Source organism: Alexandromys fortis, unplaced genomic scaffold (genome assembly GCF_014885135.2).
Source record: "Alexandromys fortis isolate MF-2015 unplaced genomic scaffold, M_Fortis_MF-2015_v1.1 scaffold_127, whole genome shotgun sequence".
NCBI classification, from domain to species: Eukaryota; Metazoa; Chordata; class Mammalia; order Rodentia; family Cricetidae; genus Alexandromys; species Alexandromys fortis.
In genome coordinates this window covers 4766518-4782721 of record NW_026068006.1, presented here as the reverse complement: position 1 = coordinate 4782721, position 16204 = coordinate 4766518, and the positions used below count along the sequence as shown (strand labels likewise).

The 16204-nt window shown below is 44.0% G+C and overlaps 1 protein-coding gene across 1 annotated transcript in view; it reads right to left on the bottom strand.

Moving 5' to 3' along the window:
• The window catches only part of Rnf150 (ring finger protein 150), a 189530-nt gene that overhangs the window by 57480 nt on the left and 115846 nt on the right, over positions 1–16204 (bottom strand). The window contains exons 2-3 of the mRNA XM_050161577.1: positions 14700–14950; positions 1348–1419 (exon numbers count right to left, since the gene is read on the bottom strand). Of these exons, the coding sequence (XP_050017534.1) occupies positions 1348–1419; positions 14700–14950 (323 nt within the window). The remainder of the gene's footprint in view (positions 1–1347; positions 1420–14699; positions 14951–16204) is intronic.

Below are 16204 nucleotides of genomic sequence, written 5' to 3'. Positions count from 1 at the left end.
TCAGCTTTTATTGTGCACATCACTGGGATTAAGGTAAGCGGACACTGATGGAAATAATGGCCTTTGGTTTGCTGCCTTTCTTCTTCTATTGGCTGCTAGACCTAAATTTAAGACCAGTTTTTGTCACATGCTTCAAGGAACACTTTTGTGCACTGTCTCCCCCAGATGTGGAATGTTTCCCTGTGGTTTATGGTTTTCTGAGACAGGGTCTATGTAGCCCTGTTAGTCTCACTGTGACACTTATACACGTGTGTGTCACACTCCTCCACTGTCTCACTGTGAAACTTTCACACATGTGTGTCACACTCCTCCACGGTCTCACTGTGACACTTCTACACATGTGTGTCACACTCCTCCACTCTCACTGTGACACTGTCACACGTATGTGTTACACTCCTCCACGGTCTCACTGTGACACTTTCACGCGTGTGTGTCACACTCCTCCATGGTCTCACTGTGACACTTTCACACGTGTGTGTCACACTCCTCCACTCTCACTGTGACACTTTCACACGTGTGTGTCACACTCCTCCACTCTCACTGTGACACTTTCACACGTGTGTGTCACACTCCTCCACGGTCTCACTGGACACTTTCACACGTGTGTGTCACACTCCACTCTCACTGTGACACTTTCACATGTGTGCGTGTCACACTCTTCCACCTCCCACTAACCTCTCCTATCCTCCCACTCTTTCCACCTCTCTTCTCCTTTCTCTAAAGTAGGGGAGCCTTCTGCTTCCTAAGTCCTGCTGTGAATGCTAGACTCTGTATATGAAAGAAAATGTGGTCTATCATCTTTCTGCACCTGCTTATTTTGTTTAACATGATAATATCTAGTTCCATTTATTATCCTTCAGATGACATAATTTCATTCTTCTTAATGCCTCAATAATTCTGCACTGTGAGCCCACATCACGTTTACTGTATGAATGTATCCATTCATTTGTTGATGGGCACTGATACTGACTGAACAGCTTGGCTATTGTTGCTTGCTGAACTTCAAATTTTCTCATGCTTGGTTGCTAATAAATTGCATGTATTTTACAAACGCTTAATTCTTAAACACTTAATTATTAAAAACACTTAATTATTAAAACATTTAATTATTAAAACACTTAATTATTCAAAAGTAAATTACTTAAAAACACTTAATTATTGAAAATAAATTATGCATGTTTTACAAACACTTAATATGTTTAATAAAAGCATTCTAAGTTCAAGAAATGTATAGACACACAGATTTACATCTTTCTCCTTTTTTATTTTCTCTCTTCTACTTGGGCTATCAGAAAAGACAAGAGTCTCATTGACTAGGTCCTCACCCAAAGGAAAAGAGGTTCTCACCTTGTCACCCTTCCTGATGGTCCTGACCTGGAGCTTGCTGATGGCTTTCTTTGCTGCATCTCCCAGTCGGCGCTGAAAAAACAAAAGCTGTTGGTTAATAATAAAGATGTGTGATTCCCTCATACTTTCTTATGGCATTTCATAAACCAGAGCGGCTCTCTCTGAAATCACACATGTCATGAATGTTAAGGATGATGGGGGGGAAGACATAGGCCTGGGCATTTGCAGAGAGTGGATCTAGGACTCGATGTCCATGAAAACAACCGTGTTGGAGAGAATCCCTTTTTCCTAGTATTGGGCTCACACTCACACGACACGGAGTTAGCACGTGAAATAGAAACTTCCTGGTTTCTGTGTATATCTGTACAGACTGGCGCTGGCAAACCTGAAGTCTATCCTAACTTGTTGGAGTAGCTGGCCAGTGTGTAATCTCTTTTCTACCACCGACACCTTTATTTGCTGTGTCTTTCAATTTGCTCATACCGACATTCGGTCTGCAGTGACTACCCTGTCACCTTCTCCCTTACGTGTGCATCTGAGTGCGCTATGCAGAGAGCAAGGAGCTGGCTCAGTAGGTAATGATCTTGTCACGTAAGCATGAGGTTCTGAGTTCAGAGTCCCAGGACCCCAGGAAGAGCTACTGTGGTAACCCCAGAGCTGGAGTGTGGAGACAGGTGCATCCCTGGAGTGTTTTGGACAGCCTAGCCAAATCAGTAAGCATCGGGTCCAGTGAAGGGGCTTTGTCTCAAAAGACGAAGATCGACAGAGAAAGGTACATCTGCCACTGGCCTCAACATGCATTTGAGCTGTTATATGAGTGTTCACACACAAACACAAATGTGCATACACCCATATGGACACATTTAATACACACACACACACACGCATGCATGCATGCATACACACCACAGAATTTTGTCTTTAGGTTAGCAGGTGATTACAAATCACATAACTGGAGAACGGCTATCAACCGTGTTGAGAAAGATTACATCATGCCCCAATTTTGCATAGGGAAAATTGCCACCCTAATGAGTCCCGCAATGAGGAGACGGGCGCGGGAATGAAATCTTCATCTGTCGAGGGACAATGGGATTTCTGTGTGTGCTTGCAAGCTTCCCACGTGTTTTCGCCTCATGCTTAGCATGCATGCTTCTGGCCTTCAACAGACGCATCTGTAGCAGTGGAAAGTATTTGAAGGGTTCAAAGTAGTAGGGGGTTGGTTTTTGTTCAGACAACAGTGATAACAAGAGTACCAACAATAACAATGTTTAGTTTTCTTTTATCTGTCATAACTTCTTAAAATCCAAATTGACTTTATTTTTCTTGTGCTGGGTTTGATCCTAGGGCCTCGGGCATGCTAAGCGAGCTCTCTACGCTTGGGCTATATGCCCATATTTTTCTCCTAAGAATACTGGACAGACCGACTGTCTTAGTCACTTCTCTATTGCTGTGATGGAATACCATGACCAAGGCAACTTATAGAAGGAAATGTTTATTTGGACTTGTGGTTCCAGAGGGACAAGAGACGGTCACCATCATGGAGAGCATCCCTGGCAGCTGGCAGGCATGGCGGCTGCACGGGAAGCAGAGAGGTCACACAAAGAATGGTGTAAGGCTTTCACCTCCCAGAGTCTGCGTTCACTGACATTTCTTCCAATAAGGCTGCATCCCCTAAGCCTCTCCTAACAACACATCTAACTCAAACCATCGCATCACTGAAACCTACAATGTTCCAGGCACCCGCTGAAGTCTTCTTTCCTTTACCATCCTACAGCCCCATGAGAAAGGTAGACCCCCCAAAAGCCCTGCAGTTTCAGAGCTTTGAAAAATACACCACAACACAGCTAGGCAGCCCTCCAGTCCCCCAGCCAGTCATCAAGACACTAGCCAACCGACCTGTTGGCTAGAAACCGGAGCCTATTAGGTCGGTATAAATCACTTCTATAGTGTTTAAATAAGCAGAAAGTGAGCATTTCTCCAAGTTATTTAATTCTCCTTAAGGATATTTTGTCTATTCCTAAAGATATTAATTAGCATCCAATACCTTAACACACACACACACACGCACACTCACATACACACAAATTTTTATTTCGTTCTCTTGCTTTTGGAGACAAGGTCTTCCTACATAGCCTTGGTTGATATTGAACTCAAAAATCCACCCAGTTTCCTGAGTGCCAGGACTGGAGTCATGTACCAGCCTGCCTAGCGCATATTTTTAATTATATTTCCTGTTAAATGCAGATCTGGGTTTTGTAAAAAATGGTACTGAACTATAATTTTCCAAATCCCTAATCTCTGTAGCTTATCACATAGAAGAATTCCCATTAAAATGAATAAATAAAACATTCAAACAATAGATATTTTCTTTTTCTTTTCTTTTCTTTTTTTTTTTTTTTTTTTGGTTTTTCGAGACAGGGTTTCTCTGTGGCTTTGGAGCCTGTCCTGGCACTAGCTCTGTAGACCAGGCTGGTCTCGAACTCACAGAGATCCGCCTGCCTCTGCCTCCCGAGTGCTGGGATTAAAGGCGTGCGCCACCATGGCCTGGCAACAATAGATGTTTTTAAAGCATGGAAATAACCTGAGAAATTTAACCTGGCAATGGGGAAATACAAAGGAGCCGCGTGGGTGGATCTCAGGTGGATCTCAACCTCACAGAGGAGCCGTGTGGCTGGATCTCCGCCTCGCAGAGGAGCCGCGTGGGTGGATCTCAGCCTCGCAGAGGAACAGCGTGGGTGGATCTCAGCCTCACAAAAAAACCCAGCAGTGGATCTTCCGAACACCGAAATCCTTTAATACATCTCCTCATGTGCTGACCCCAAACCATAACATTCTTTTCATTGCTACATAATAACTGTAATTTTGCGGCTTTTGTGAATTGTAATGTATATACAAAGGGGTCATAACCCGCAGGTTGAGATCCGCTGAACTGTACTGATACTTTCTGTAAGGAAGTAAAGTTGAGTAACCAGTCTGGTGAAGCCTTCAGTATTGATGAGTAACCACCACATACTGGGGGAAAAGGTAGAGAACCGTCTTTCTTTTATTCTCAGGAGTAAATGCCACAGGTCTGCTTAAAAAAGACACTTGAACCCCAGATAAAGAGATGTTGGATGCCTTCATTTTTATTTTTAAATATTACTCAAATTATTCTCTATATATGAGTCTTTTGCTTGTAAACATGCCTGTACATGTCAAGTGTGTCCCTGGTGCTCATAGAGGCCAGAAAGAGGACATTGGAACCCCTGGAACTAAGGTCGAAGGTGGTTGTGAGCTGCCATGGGGGTGCTAGGAATTTACCTTGGGTCCTCTGAAAGAGCAGCCAGAGCTCTTAACCATTGAACTATCTCTTCAGTACCATGAAGTGTTGGCTATTTTTCTTTTTGAAAGTTTAGAAAAATTTTCAGTTATGTGTAGATGGTATTTTAAGAATAGTGTGTTCAATCACTTAATTTTTTTTTCAAGACAGGGTTTCTCTGTGTAGACCTGGCTGTCCTGGAACTTGCTCAGTAGGCCAGGGTGGCTTCGAACTCACAGAGATCCGCCTGCTCCTGGCTGCCAAGTGCTAGGATTAAAGGTGTGTGCTACCACGGCCCAGTTTAAATTTTTTTATTTCCCATGAGTAAGGAAGAAATTAGGTTAAAAATAGTCTTTTCAAACACAGTGGCCAGAGATTACACTAAAACACAGCTAGACTGGAAGCTGTCTACCTCTCTTCCTCTTCCCTCCCTCCTGTCTTGCTTTGCTGTGCCAGGCTCTCCCTAGGGAACCAGGGTGGTCAGCTATTTTCCATCACCCTGTGTCCACCTCCAGAGTGCTGAAGTTAGAGGCATGTATGTGTCCATGTACTGCCACATCTGGGTGAAAAGAATGCTTTCAAAAGTGTATTTCACTTGATCCATTTTTTTTTTAGCAAATGACATATACCCATAAACATGGGTGTGTAAGAAAAGTTAGAAAAACATGCCTTTAAATTTTGGCCATGTATTTATCTTTACTTTTGTCTACATCTACATTCCCAGTCTCTCTTTCTGAGAAAAGCCTCTTCCTATGCTCTTTAAAGAGACATTGAAAACTGCCTTTCTTAAAAAAAATAGTGAAGTCTATTCAGGAAATGACAAGCAAGCTGGTATTAAGGTACCCGGGATCATGACTAACAAGACAGCTGGTGGACAGAGGATTAGAAAGACAGACTGCTCCTACCATTTTTATGGCCTCAGCCCAGAGGGTACAAGTGGTTTCCTGAAGGGTCACTTAGGAGGAGGGCTTCCTAAGTTCCCAGGACTAACATCCAGGAGACAGTGAGCTAGAAAACGGGGAAGTCAGAGGCATGAGGCCTTGGAGGCTCCCTTCCGGAAGTCCCCAGAAATCAAATGGTTCTCAAAGCTCTGACAGGAACCAAGCAGCTGCCTTGGCAGACACTCAGGGCTTAACTGAGAGTGAGGTAGAGCAACACACGTCTGCCTTCATTTTATTTCTGGCACCATTGCTACCTTCAAATATTGGGCCATTTCCTGATTGGTGTGCACATAGGTACATCAATTTTTTAAGAAGTGTTCACCTGAAGCTGGTAGCCCTTCTCCTTTCAGGACAAAGACACCAAGATAAGAGCCATTAGGATCTGGAGCTGGAAAGATGGCTCAGTGATTAAGGTGCTTGCTGAGCAAGCATGAAGCCCTCAGTGTGGGTCCTCAGCACTGAGGCAAGAAGCTGTGTGGTGAGCACATCTCTCACTGGAGTGGAGTAGAGTGGAGTGGGGCTTGGGAAGATCTTCTTAGGCATCCCTGACCAGGCAGCCTGTTTGAAACTCAAAATCTAGGCACAAAGGGAAAACCTTCCTTAAAACTCAAGGTCAAGAGTGATGTGGGAGTGTCATATATCAATCTGTCGATTTCATTGGTTAATTAATAAAGAAACTGCTTGGCCTGATAGGTTAGAACATAGGTGGGTGGTGTAAATGGAACAGAATGCTGGGAAGAAGGGAAGTTAGGCAGACACCATGCCTCTCCTCTCCAGGGCAGACACGATGAAGTTCCAGCCCAAGATGGACTTACGCTAGAATCTTCCTGGAGGGTCACCACCTCGTGGTGCCACACACATTAATGGAGGTGGGTTGATAAGGATGTGAGAGTTGGCCAGTAGGAGGCTGGAGCTAATGGGCCAAGCAGTGTTTATATGAATACAGTTTGTGAGTTGTTATTTCGAGGCATAAACTAGCCAGGCGGCCGGAAGCTGGCGGCAGGAATGCTGCCTGCAGCTCGTTCTACACAAGAGAAATAGAGATGGAAATGCCAACATCAGTCCCTGGCTTTTGTGTGTGTTCTTACAGGGAAACGCAAACAGATATGGCATACACGTCCCCTGCACCTCCACGAGCGACAGAGACATCATACATACTAGCTTGCAAGTCTTTCCAATCCTGTCCTGGACTCTGGGATTGGAGCCTGCCTGTCTCTAGTCATTTACCTAAACTGGATAAGAATGGTAAGTCTCAGATAGTGAGTCTCAGACTGGGAGCTTGCTTCTGTAAACAAAGAACTCCTCTCCAAATGGGAACTGACTGTCCCTTGAGCGATAAGGACTTCAACTTCCGCAGAGAAACAGTTCTGAGATAATGATCAGCCAAACCCAATTTTGACGAAGATGATATAACTAGATATGCTTCTTGCCCCTTCTGTTATAATTTTGGAGTGTGTGTCAACACCCTTGCAGACAGGACAAAGAAGTTGGACTGCCCCTCCCAGTTGTGTGTGTGTGTGTGTTTTAATATACCTTTTGGAGTAGATTCCTTTCGTGGCCTTCCTGGTGACTTTCTGTTTGATTCTCAGGGTGGGTGACCGGATCTGCTATGCTAAATCTACCCAATGTCAGGTTCCCTACGGAACCTGGTAGCAAAGGTAGGAAGGACAAATTTTATCCAACCATTCTGAGAAATATGCTATTAGAGATTCATCCTCTCTTTGCAGTTTTTAAAACCAAGCCTCATTCTGTACATTATGATGGACATTATCTCTTTTGAGGAGAAAAAGAATACCATATTAGTAGTGTTTAAGGACAGATATGGCAACCCAACCTGGACAGGGCAGGACAAATGACCCAACCTCCGGGGCACAGGAAACTCAACTTCTGAGACATAGATCCTGCATCACATGGTGATTATGGAGCCAGGCAGTGTGAGGTATTTGTTGTTCTTTTTGTTCTGGAATAATAAATAAGGGGGAAGAGCACCACAAAAATTTAAAAATGCCCTGTGAACTGAAAAGCACCTGAGGGTCTCAGAAGGGGCTTCAGAAGCAAGGTTTCTCAGGGAACTTTTCTGGTGCCCTGAAATAAGCCACAGAAGGCCGAATTATTCTCTAAGGTGAGTCATAGGAGCTACAGTCCCTCTCCCCACAAAAACCAAACAAACTCGAAACCGTAAAGGTCATATTTGCTCCTCTTTCCTGAAAGCCTTCATTTCTGAGAAGTCTGACTACTCAGGAGAAAGGAATGCAGCAAGGCACTCCAGAAGAATCTTAGCAGCCTGGCATTGCCACCCTCACCCAGTCTATCACCAGAATGTTGTACTCCTTGCCCACTCACACATTTAGGTGGCTGCTGCTTCTTCATTGACTCTAAGGAATAGACATTTCCTCACAGGTTCTTCGATCTTTTTGGAAGAAGACCAGATATAAACTGATGAGTTCTAATTGCCATGTTGGTCTCTCCTTATCTTTTCCTGTGTTAGTGGTGTGCTAGCCATGACCCCTATGATGAACAAGGAAACAGATCAATCTCCTTAACTGTAACAGCATCAAAATGGAGAGACTAGGGAAGGTACCAAGTCATATTTGCATATCCCAAGTTCAAGGCTCAGACCTCTCTCTTCTCCAGAGTACCCATTGTCCAGGTGAGCCCGCTCTTCCTGATGATTTAGTGATAGCTTGAACTGATGCTTCCTGTATTCGCTTCTCCATCACTGACTTCTCTCCGAGGAGCAACCCCATAGTGAGAAGCTGCCCAGGTGCCTCTGCTCCAATATCTAGTGAGCTTCTAAATTTAATGTTGCCAAAGGCAACATTAAAACCAACCGCACTGGACCTCTTCTACCTTCCCCACCAATAGTAGACGTTTGAACTCGAGCCAGTTACACCCTCAATTGTCTGCTCCTCTCAGACATATTGCAACTGTATGACTTCTCAGCCGAAGTGGAACACTCTTGAGAACAAACAGAGGAGTCAATAATTAGGCCATGTGATATTGTGGCACGTAATAGAAAATACACATTTTGTTCTTTATCTTAGCTCCTGGCTGAGCTCCCCAAATCCCTGCAATTTAAGGATGGGAGTGGCAATTGGGAACCGGGCTGGTTATTCAAAACAAGCCCTTTCAGTCACCCCTGGCTTTATATTAATACAGTGGCTTTTGGAAAGTCCCTGAGGATGGGGCTGGCTGCCTCAGGACTTTGTGGTTAGAGGTGCGGATTTTTAGACCTACCACCGCTAGTGCCCTGAGCACAGAGTTGCCTGCTGATGCTTTTGCCACAGAAGCCCTGCAGCGGCAGAGGCCTTGACTGTGGAGTAAGTGCTCAAAATAAGCTTGTTCTCGCTCTTCCTGGGAAAGAGAGAGACGGAAGGTTGCATTGCTCACCAATGAACGATGATGATTTAATCCCTTCTTCATAGGTAATGAAGCTCCCACATAGCCCCAAACAGGGTTCAGAGAATTCCCGGGCTGCTGATAATGGAGAGTTATCCCTTTTGGACAGGGTATAGACGTTGGATAGTCTGCCTTCCATACCGAGCATTCTGTCTTGTTGAAACTGGCTGTCCCCAAGACGTAACATTTTAGGATGAACAGGAAGACATAAGGCAAGAGCTTCCCTATGTACAACCTGTCTTCCAGATGCACAAGCATGTAACCTGGAATGACACACATCTAGGATGTTCATCTTGTGGGACAGAGTCCTTCCTTCACCTTGGGGTCTAGCAGTATTTCCATGTGTCAGAACGGGGTTAGACTACTGGCTGGTGTTGGGGAATCAGAGAAACCCTTCTGTATGAGGCTGGAGTGTCTGTGTTCTCATTTGAGTGGAAGGACAGAAGGGACAAACAGGGTCTCTTTCCCACTTCCCCATGGGCTGGCACAGGATGTATCTTGTGTTCTTTATTGGATCCACAAGAACTTGAAACAGCCCCTTATTTTGACACCTTAGCCTTTTCACTGTCGTCCAAGCCCACCGCGGGCCACAGTAATTATGGCTCTTTGCTCGGTGTCTGCTGCCTATTTTAATGTGTGTTTCTGTCGCTGCTACTCTGACACGGCCATAAGGGCAGAGCGCTTGTCTAGGTAACAAATGAGAAAATAACTTTAAAAACTATTTATACACTCAGAGGCATTTACAAAGCACACACAGGATGTGGTCAGTGTTCTTCCTTCCCTGGAAGCCTGGGAGATAATTGCTAGGGAGTTCGGTGTGGGAAGGACTCTTGCTCTGAAAGGCAGAACTTCTGTTTCATTGTTACTGTATTTTTATTTTTGATTGATTTTTTTTAAAGAGTGCTTCATGGAATACAAGTCTCTAAGAAAACTATATTTTTCCTCTATAGTGAAATTCTTAAAAGTTTATTTTTGTTTGAGATGGGGCGTTGGTGTGTGCTTTGCTTCGAGGCGATGTGTGTGCATGACCACGGCTAACTGGATATTATATTTATAAGCCTCATTTTTCTATAATTCTAGAGGAGAGTCAGAAAGATGATCCTGTTTTGTTTCAAACTGTGTCATAAGAACTAAAATCCTCATGTCTATATACACACACATATGAAATGAACTATGTACATTTAAATACTATTTTCTAAGAGCTCCTTGCTTCGCCTGTTAGAGTGATTCTATTGACATTCTTCTGATAATGCTAAACATTTCTTGTTTGATCCTCCCACACAACTCCAGGTCTGGCATGGTATCACTCTGACCTTATATTTGAGGCGATCTGGGCCTCTGGGCCTGGGTAGGAGAAACGGCTCATGTAAGTCCATGCCTCTCGGTCTCATCAAATGTTTGACCCACACTGGCCCTGATTCCCAGACTGGCACCTTTAACTGCCACTGTATTTTAGGAAGCACGGCACAGCAGTCGAGTTTGGTCTCCACTCTCAGCTGCAGTCCTTGCTCTGTGTCTCCGTGTCAAAGACTCACTGCCAACACCCAGGGATCTCACCCCAAGGGCAGCTGCACTGACCTGACCATCTCAGGACAGCATGGGAAGCATCCGTATCATGTAAGAAGCTGGGGAAAGTTTTAAGACTATGAGCCACAGGAAGCCAGGTGGACATCCAGGACAGGCTAATTCAAGCTTGGGCCTCCTTCAGATACTCTCCAGCAGAACACATCCCGACATGAGATGAACGCCTCTCCTGCCTTAGCCCAGACTGAGGTCCTACAAAGACCTGAAGGCACTGGGTAATGGTGGTGCACACTTTTAACCCCAGCAGTCGGGATGCAGAAGTAGGCTGATCTCAGTGAGTTTGAGGACAGCTTGGTCTACAAGAGCTAGTTCCAGGACAGGCTCCAAAGCTACAGAGAAAATCTATCTGAAAAAAAAAAAAAACAGAAGAAAGAAGAAGAAGAAGAAGAAGAAGAAGAGGAGGAGGAGGAGGAGGAGGTGGAGGAGGAAGAAGAAGAGGAGGAGGAGGAGGAGGAGGAGGAGGAGAAGAAGAAGAAGAAGAAGAAGAAGAAGAAGAAGAAGAAGAAGAAGAAGAAGAAGAAGAAGAAGACAACGACAACCTGAAGGCTCACTCTTTCTGAAGGTCAGTGACACTTTAATAAAAAGAAACAATTCAAGTCAACCCGCTGCTTATTCTGGAGATGCTGCACAGCTGTCCTGGTCTGTTGCACAGACTGGAACACTGGCTATCAAAAGACGTTTTGTCCCAAGTTCTTATTCCATTCTTTCAAAGGGGCTAAAAATCTAGGGTCCACATTGATCTGGATACAGGGCTAACTTTTAACACGGTCCCATCGCTGAGTGACCTTGGGGATAACACACTGTAATTCCAGGAAAGTTAATAAACGTCTCACCGAGCATGTGCGCGCCTAAATGGACTTGCAAGCCCTGTCCACCTGCAGAAAGCAGAGTGACCAAAATGACTATGCAACTAATTGAAGGTCTAGCTAGTTCACAACTAACAATTTCATTCTCGCCTTAAGCACTAAATGGCTGCTGAGATTCTCCAAGAGCAGAAAAACCACATATTTTTATTTATGACTGTCGGGTTGGCTGATGACTATCTTTTTAATAACCAATGTACATAATAATATATATTATATAATACATATTATATAATATATATTATATAATGTATATATTATATATAATAATAATGTACAAAATACATATTTCATACAGAACTCTATAGGAGTCAGCTGGACACATGCCACACTCACCACCTTGAGACTAACTGGTTTTATATGCACTACTACTGCAGAACATTTAGAGAGGACACAGAATTGGATTCATGTGTAATCATCCAGTTACCACCATGACTATAATAACAGATGCCACTCACTGGGAACTGCTATCAAAAGTCACCACTGAAAAATTAAATATTCATTCTTAATTTAAAAAAAACTCAGTAAAGTTGACGTTTGCAAAATTACATCTTTTGTAGCATGAGAAAATATCTCAACCTATAAAACTGAATGAAAATAATATGATGGAATTTATCTTAAAATTCTCATTAAATTGAGACCATTCCCTAACATAGGGCTGGAGAGATGGCTCAGGAGTTAAGAGCATTGCCTGCTCTACCAAAGGTCCTGAGTTCAATTCCTAGCAACCACATGGTGGCTTACAACCATCTGTAATGAGATCTGGTGCCCTCTTGAGGAAGAGACCTGGTCAGTTTTTCTCATCAACTTAGACCATGAAACCCAAATGGACAGGTTCAACAGAACCACCATATACGGGCTGCCCATGTATACTATAGGATGGGAGATTAACATCTATTAATCATTTTATGTTATTCAGAGGGGTTATTGGGCATGCATGCCAGTGAAATGAAGCAGGATGTTTAAAGTTAGAAACAACTAAGCCAACACACAATGATTAAATAACTGGGAACAAGCATAAGAAAACTGTCAGACTGACAGCTTTTAACAGTGCTACCGGAGACTAAAGAGTCAAGAAAGAGCAAAAACATAAACTGTGCTTAGGAGGCTCAACATCCCAGTTATAAACTTAGCCGGCATTATCCTATAGCTTTGAAAGTTGGCATGGAATCCACACTCTTAAGCACAAACGTAGTAAAGATTAACACGACAGAGGAGACCAACGGAAACAGATGGGAGGGGTGTTGTCATTCCGTAGTTCTCGGGAGAACACGGTACTGGAGCAATACGACACTGGGGGGGAGCACGGGGATCCACAGATGGGAGGTGTGTGGTAATTCTGTCGTTCTTGGGAGAATGCGGTACTGAGCACAGGCAGACGGAGGGAATGGATCAGAGAGCATTGAAGCGGAATGAGTGCCTCTCACGGGGTATCTCGTATTGCTAAAGGAGGCTGCTGTACAAGGGGCGGGGAGTTCATTGTTCAGCACGTGCCAGTTATAAAAATGGCAGGTCTTCATAAAAAATTTTGCACCTCTGCTTCATTCTTCATAAAAAAAAGTTCTGTAAGATGTAGCTACAAAAGGCAAATCAAAATGAGGTGGAGGAAAAGAGAGAGAATTTTTTTTCTAAAGTTTTGGCTCAGAGAAAAGATCTGGTTACACAAGCTTTAGTGGTTTATTCAAGACTGGATAGATTTCAGCTACTTGGTCACAGCGACACATCTTCACGCTTCAAGAACCACAGATACAGGCAAAGATAATGGGAAGCCCCATTATGTAGCCCCATATTCTAAAAACAACAATGGCTAATTTCCTTGACCAATAAACACCTGATACACACTAATAGGAAAGTATCCAACTACTCAACTGAAAAGACCATCAGATGGCAGAAGGAGGTTTGTAACAGGGACCCGTATTTTATACTGTGCTTGGACACATGGTTAGCATTACTTATAGTTTAAAACGTTATAGCTGGGCATGTAGCATGGTGGCGGGCTGTGGCTTAGCATGTACAAGTCCAGGGGTTCAACGCCCAGCACCACGGCAACAAACCAAGAAAAGAGCGATTCTATTCATCAAATCAATAAAAAGCTGCAACATTCGGTAAGGATATGGAAAGCTACTTTAAAAAAAAAAACATGTATTTGTGTATGTGTGTCTCTGAGTGTGTGTCTGTCCATCTGTGTGTCTGTATACATGTATGTACATATGCTTGTGCTTCTTCCAAGAGGTGCAGGGGGATGCCCTGCTTTGTGGGAGTCATTTCTCTCCTTCTAGTCTGTGGGTTCTGGAGCTTAAACTCATGTTATCAGGATTGAAGTCATGCACCTTTGCCTGCCGAGCCAAATGGCTCTCCCCAACAATACTTTTTAAATATTGTTGGTTGAAATAGAAATTGGCTCGACAATGTTATTTTGGAAGACAACTTTGCAGTCATCGTAGTTTAAATACATATTCTATTGTCTTAGCAATTAGGCTTCCAGGATTGACCTTATAGATACGCTAAAATATGCTCTAAGTATTGCATGTGTATGTGTTGTTTGAAAGAAAAAGCATGCCCATTAATGGGAACTGGTTGAATGAATCTGATGATGAAAGCAGTGCCATGCTGGGCACTCATGAGAAACGAGAAGGCTCTTGGATTTCGTATTGGGATGAATTAATCTCCACGATGAAGAGAGAGAAAGGGGCAGAGTTAAAGATGCTCTCATTCTGTTTTTAAAAAGTGTGATTATATATAGAAGCATATGCATCGAGACATGCATAAAATATCCCTAAAAGATCCTCTATGGACTCATATGGAAGGCGATTTTTTCATTGCATACCATTCACATATTATACTATATATATGTTCAAAAATGAACTACTTAAAAAAAAACAGTTTTATTTTAAAAACAAAATTCTCATCCTCCCTTCTGTTCCCAAGGAGACAATCCTGGTTATTTCTGAGTCAGGTTGTCACTATTTAGTACAAGCTAGGCTCCTGTCAGTCTACTTAAATAAACGGTTGTTTAAAAATGAGCAAAGGGAGGGAGCGTGGACTCAATCATCAGCATCAGCAGATGGCAATATCAATAAAGCATCAGGATACAGCAGGGTGAGAGGCTTTTGAAGAACTGCACTGCAGAAGGGCAGCGTTTTGGGGGTGGAGTCGGCAGACGTTTTTGATCCTACCCTGCTATTTGTGAGTTGCACAATTTATACCATAATATGTGTTGCTGGCATTAAGTTTACAAAGCGAGGCTTTTCTTAACGAGAGACTCACCTGATTCCTGTCCCTGGCATTTGCGTAGCGAAACCTCTGGATGTAGTAAAAGACCAGCCACGCGAGGGAGATGGTCATGAGGACGATGAAGGAGATGGATACAAACACAACTGACGTGCGGCTCACGTATTTCTGCAAGTTCCGGGTCCCGATGGTGATGTACATGGTCACGGTGACGTTCCTTTCCAGCAGGCTTACTATCTCCTTCCCTTTGGGCTCAGGAATCATTATAGCCACGATGTCTTCCACACCTGGGGTGAGAGGGGCGAGGAAGCGGGAATGAGGGTTGGGCGAGGGGAGGCAGTCAGAGTGAAATGTTTGGGAGGGCACGAAGAGATGGCATTGCTTTCTGTTAGCCAGGGCCATGCCATTTTGTAAAGTGTCATCATTGTGATCGACACTTCTCCCAACTATAGTAATTTGGTCTCTAGGATTAAAGGTAACTTGCGTTTCTAGGTTGTGCCCTTCCGGCCGTCATCCCTGACTGTGAGCATGTGTTAAGGACTTCCATCAAAACACACGATGTGCCTCCCACTCTTCCTCTGAAACCTCTAAGAAGGCCCCAAATACCTCTCCCCCCTCCCCCCGCCTGCCATGCGGCTGTCTGTTACAATGTTAATACGTCTTCTAATAATATTCTTTAACTTCAAAACACAATCCAACTCAATGTTCCCCTAGAACCCCAAATCTAAAACTTTCACTTCCAGAATCTTCTTCAAAGCTAACAGCCGGAGTCTGAGCCTCATCTTGCCTTCCATCAGCTCCCCAGAGATGCTCTTACACACACACACACACACACACACACACACACACACACACACACACACAATGTTGTGATTCAGACACCAGCAAGGCCATGTCCAGGCTATTTTTACTGGTAGTACTCTCTAAGGTACCACCCCTGAATTTGGTCCAAGTGGACCCTTCCATAGATTCCCAGGAACAACCAAAGAAGTTTCCACTCCATGGCAAGGAATCAGAGGCACAGCTTCTGGCCCCGACCTCAGCGCTCTCTCCCTTTTCCCTCACGTACTCTGCAAACACTCAGTTGCAGATCTCTGAGTACCATTTTCAAAAGAGATTTTCTCCAACAGTGAATACCCAAGCAACAGAAGTCAGGGGTTCTTCGAGAACTCTGACCAGAATGGCTAACTGATCTAACGGTCTCAGAGTTATTCTCTGCATATTTTACCCAATTCAGTGGAAGTGGTTATGTGTTCTCATGTCAAGCAAAGGGAAGATGAAGGGAGATAACCCTGAAACAATATGACCTCATATATTTCCACCACAGTGCCCTTGGGTTTGCACAGTTAGAAGGAAGAGGTTCTCTGCCACGTCCACAGCAGTGACTGCCGTGTAGTGACAAAATGCCTCTGCGCTGGCTTTTGCCTGCTGAAGGATTGGGGTTAGAGCTTCTTGGAGCGAAGCCCCAGGTGGTCCCCCTGGCAATCAGCAGTCCAGAGAGGACCTGATGCCCTAGGCAAATCTCGTATCTGGAGATGGCC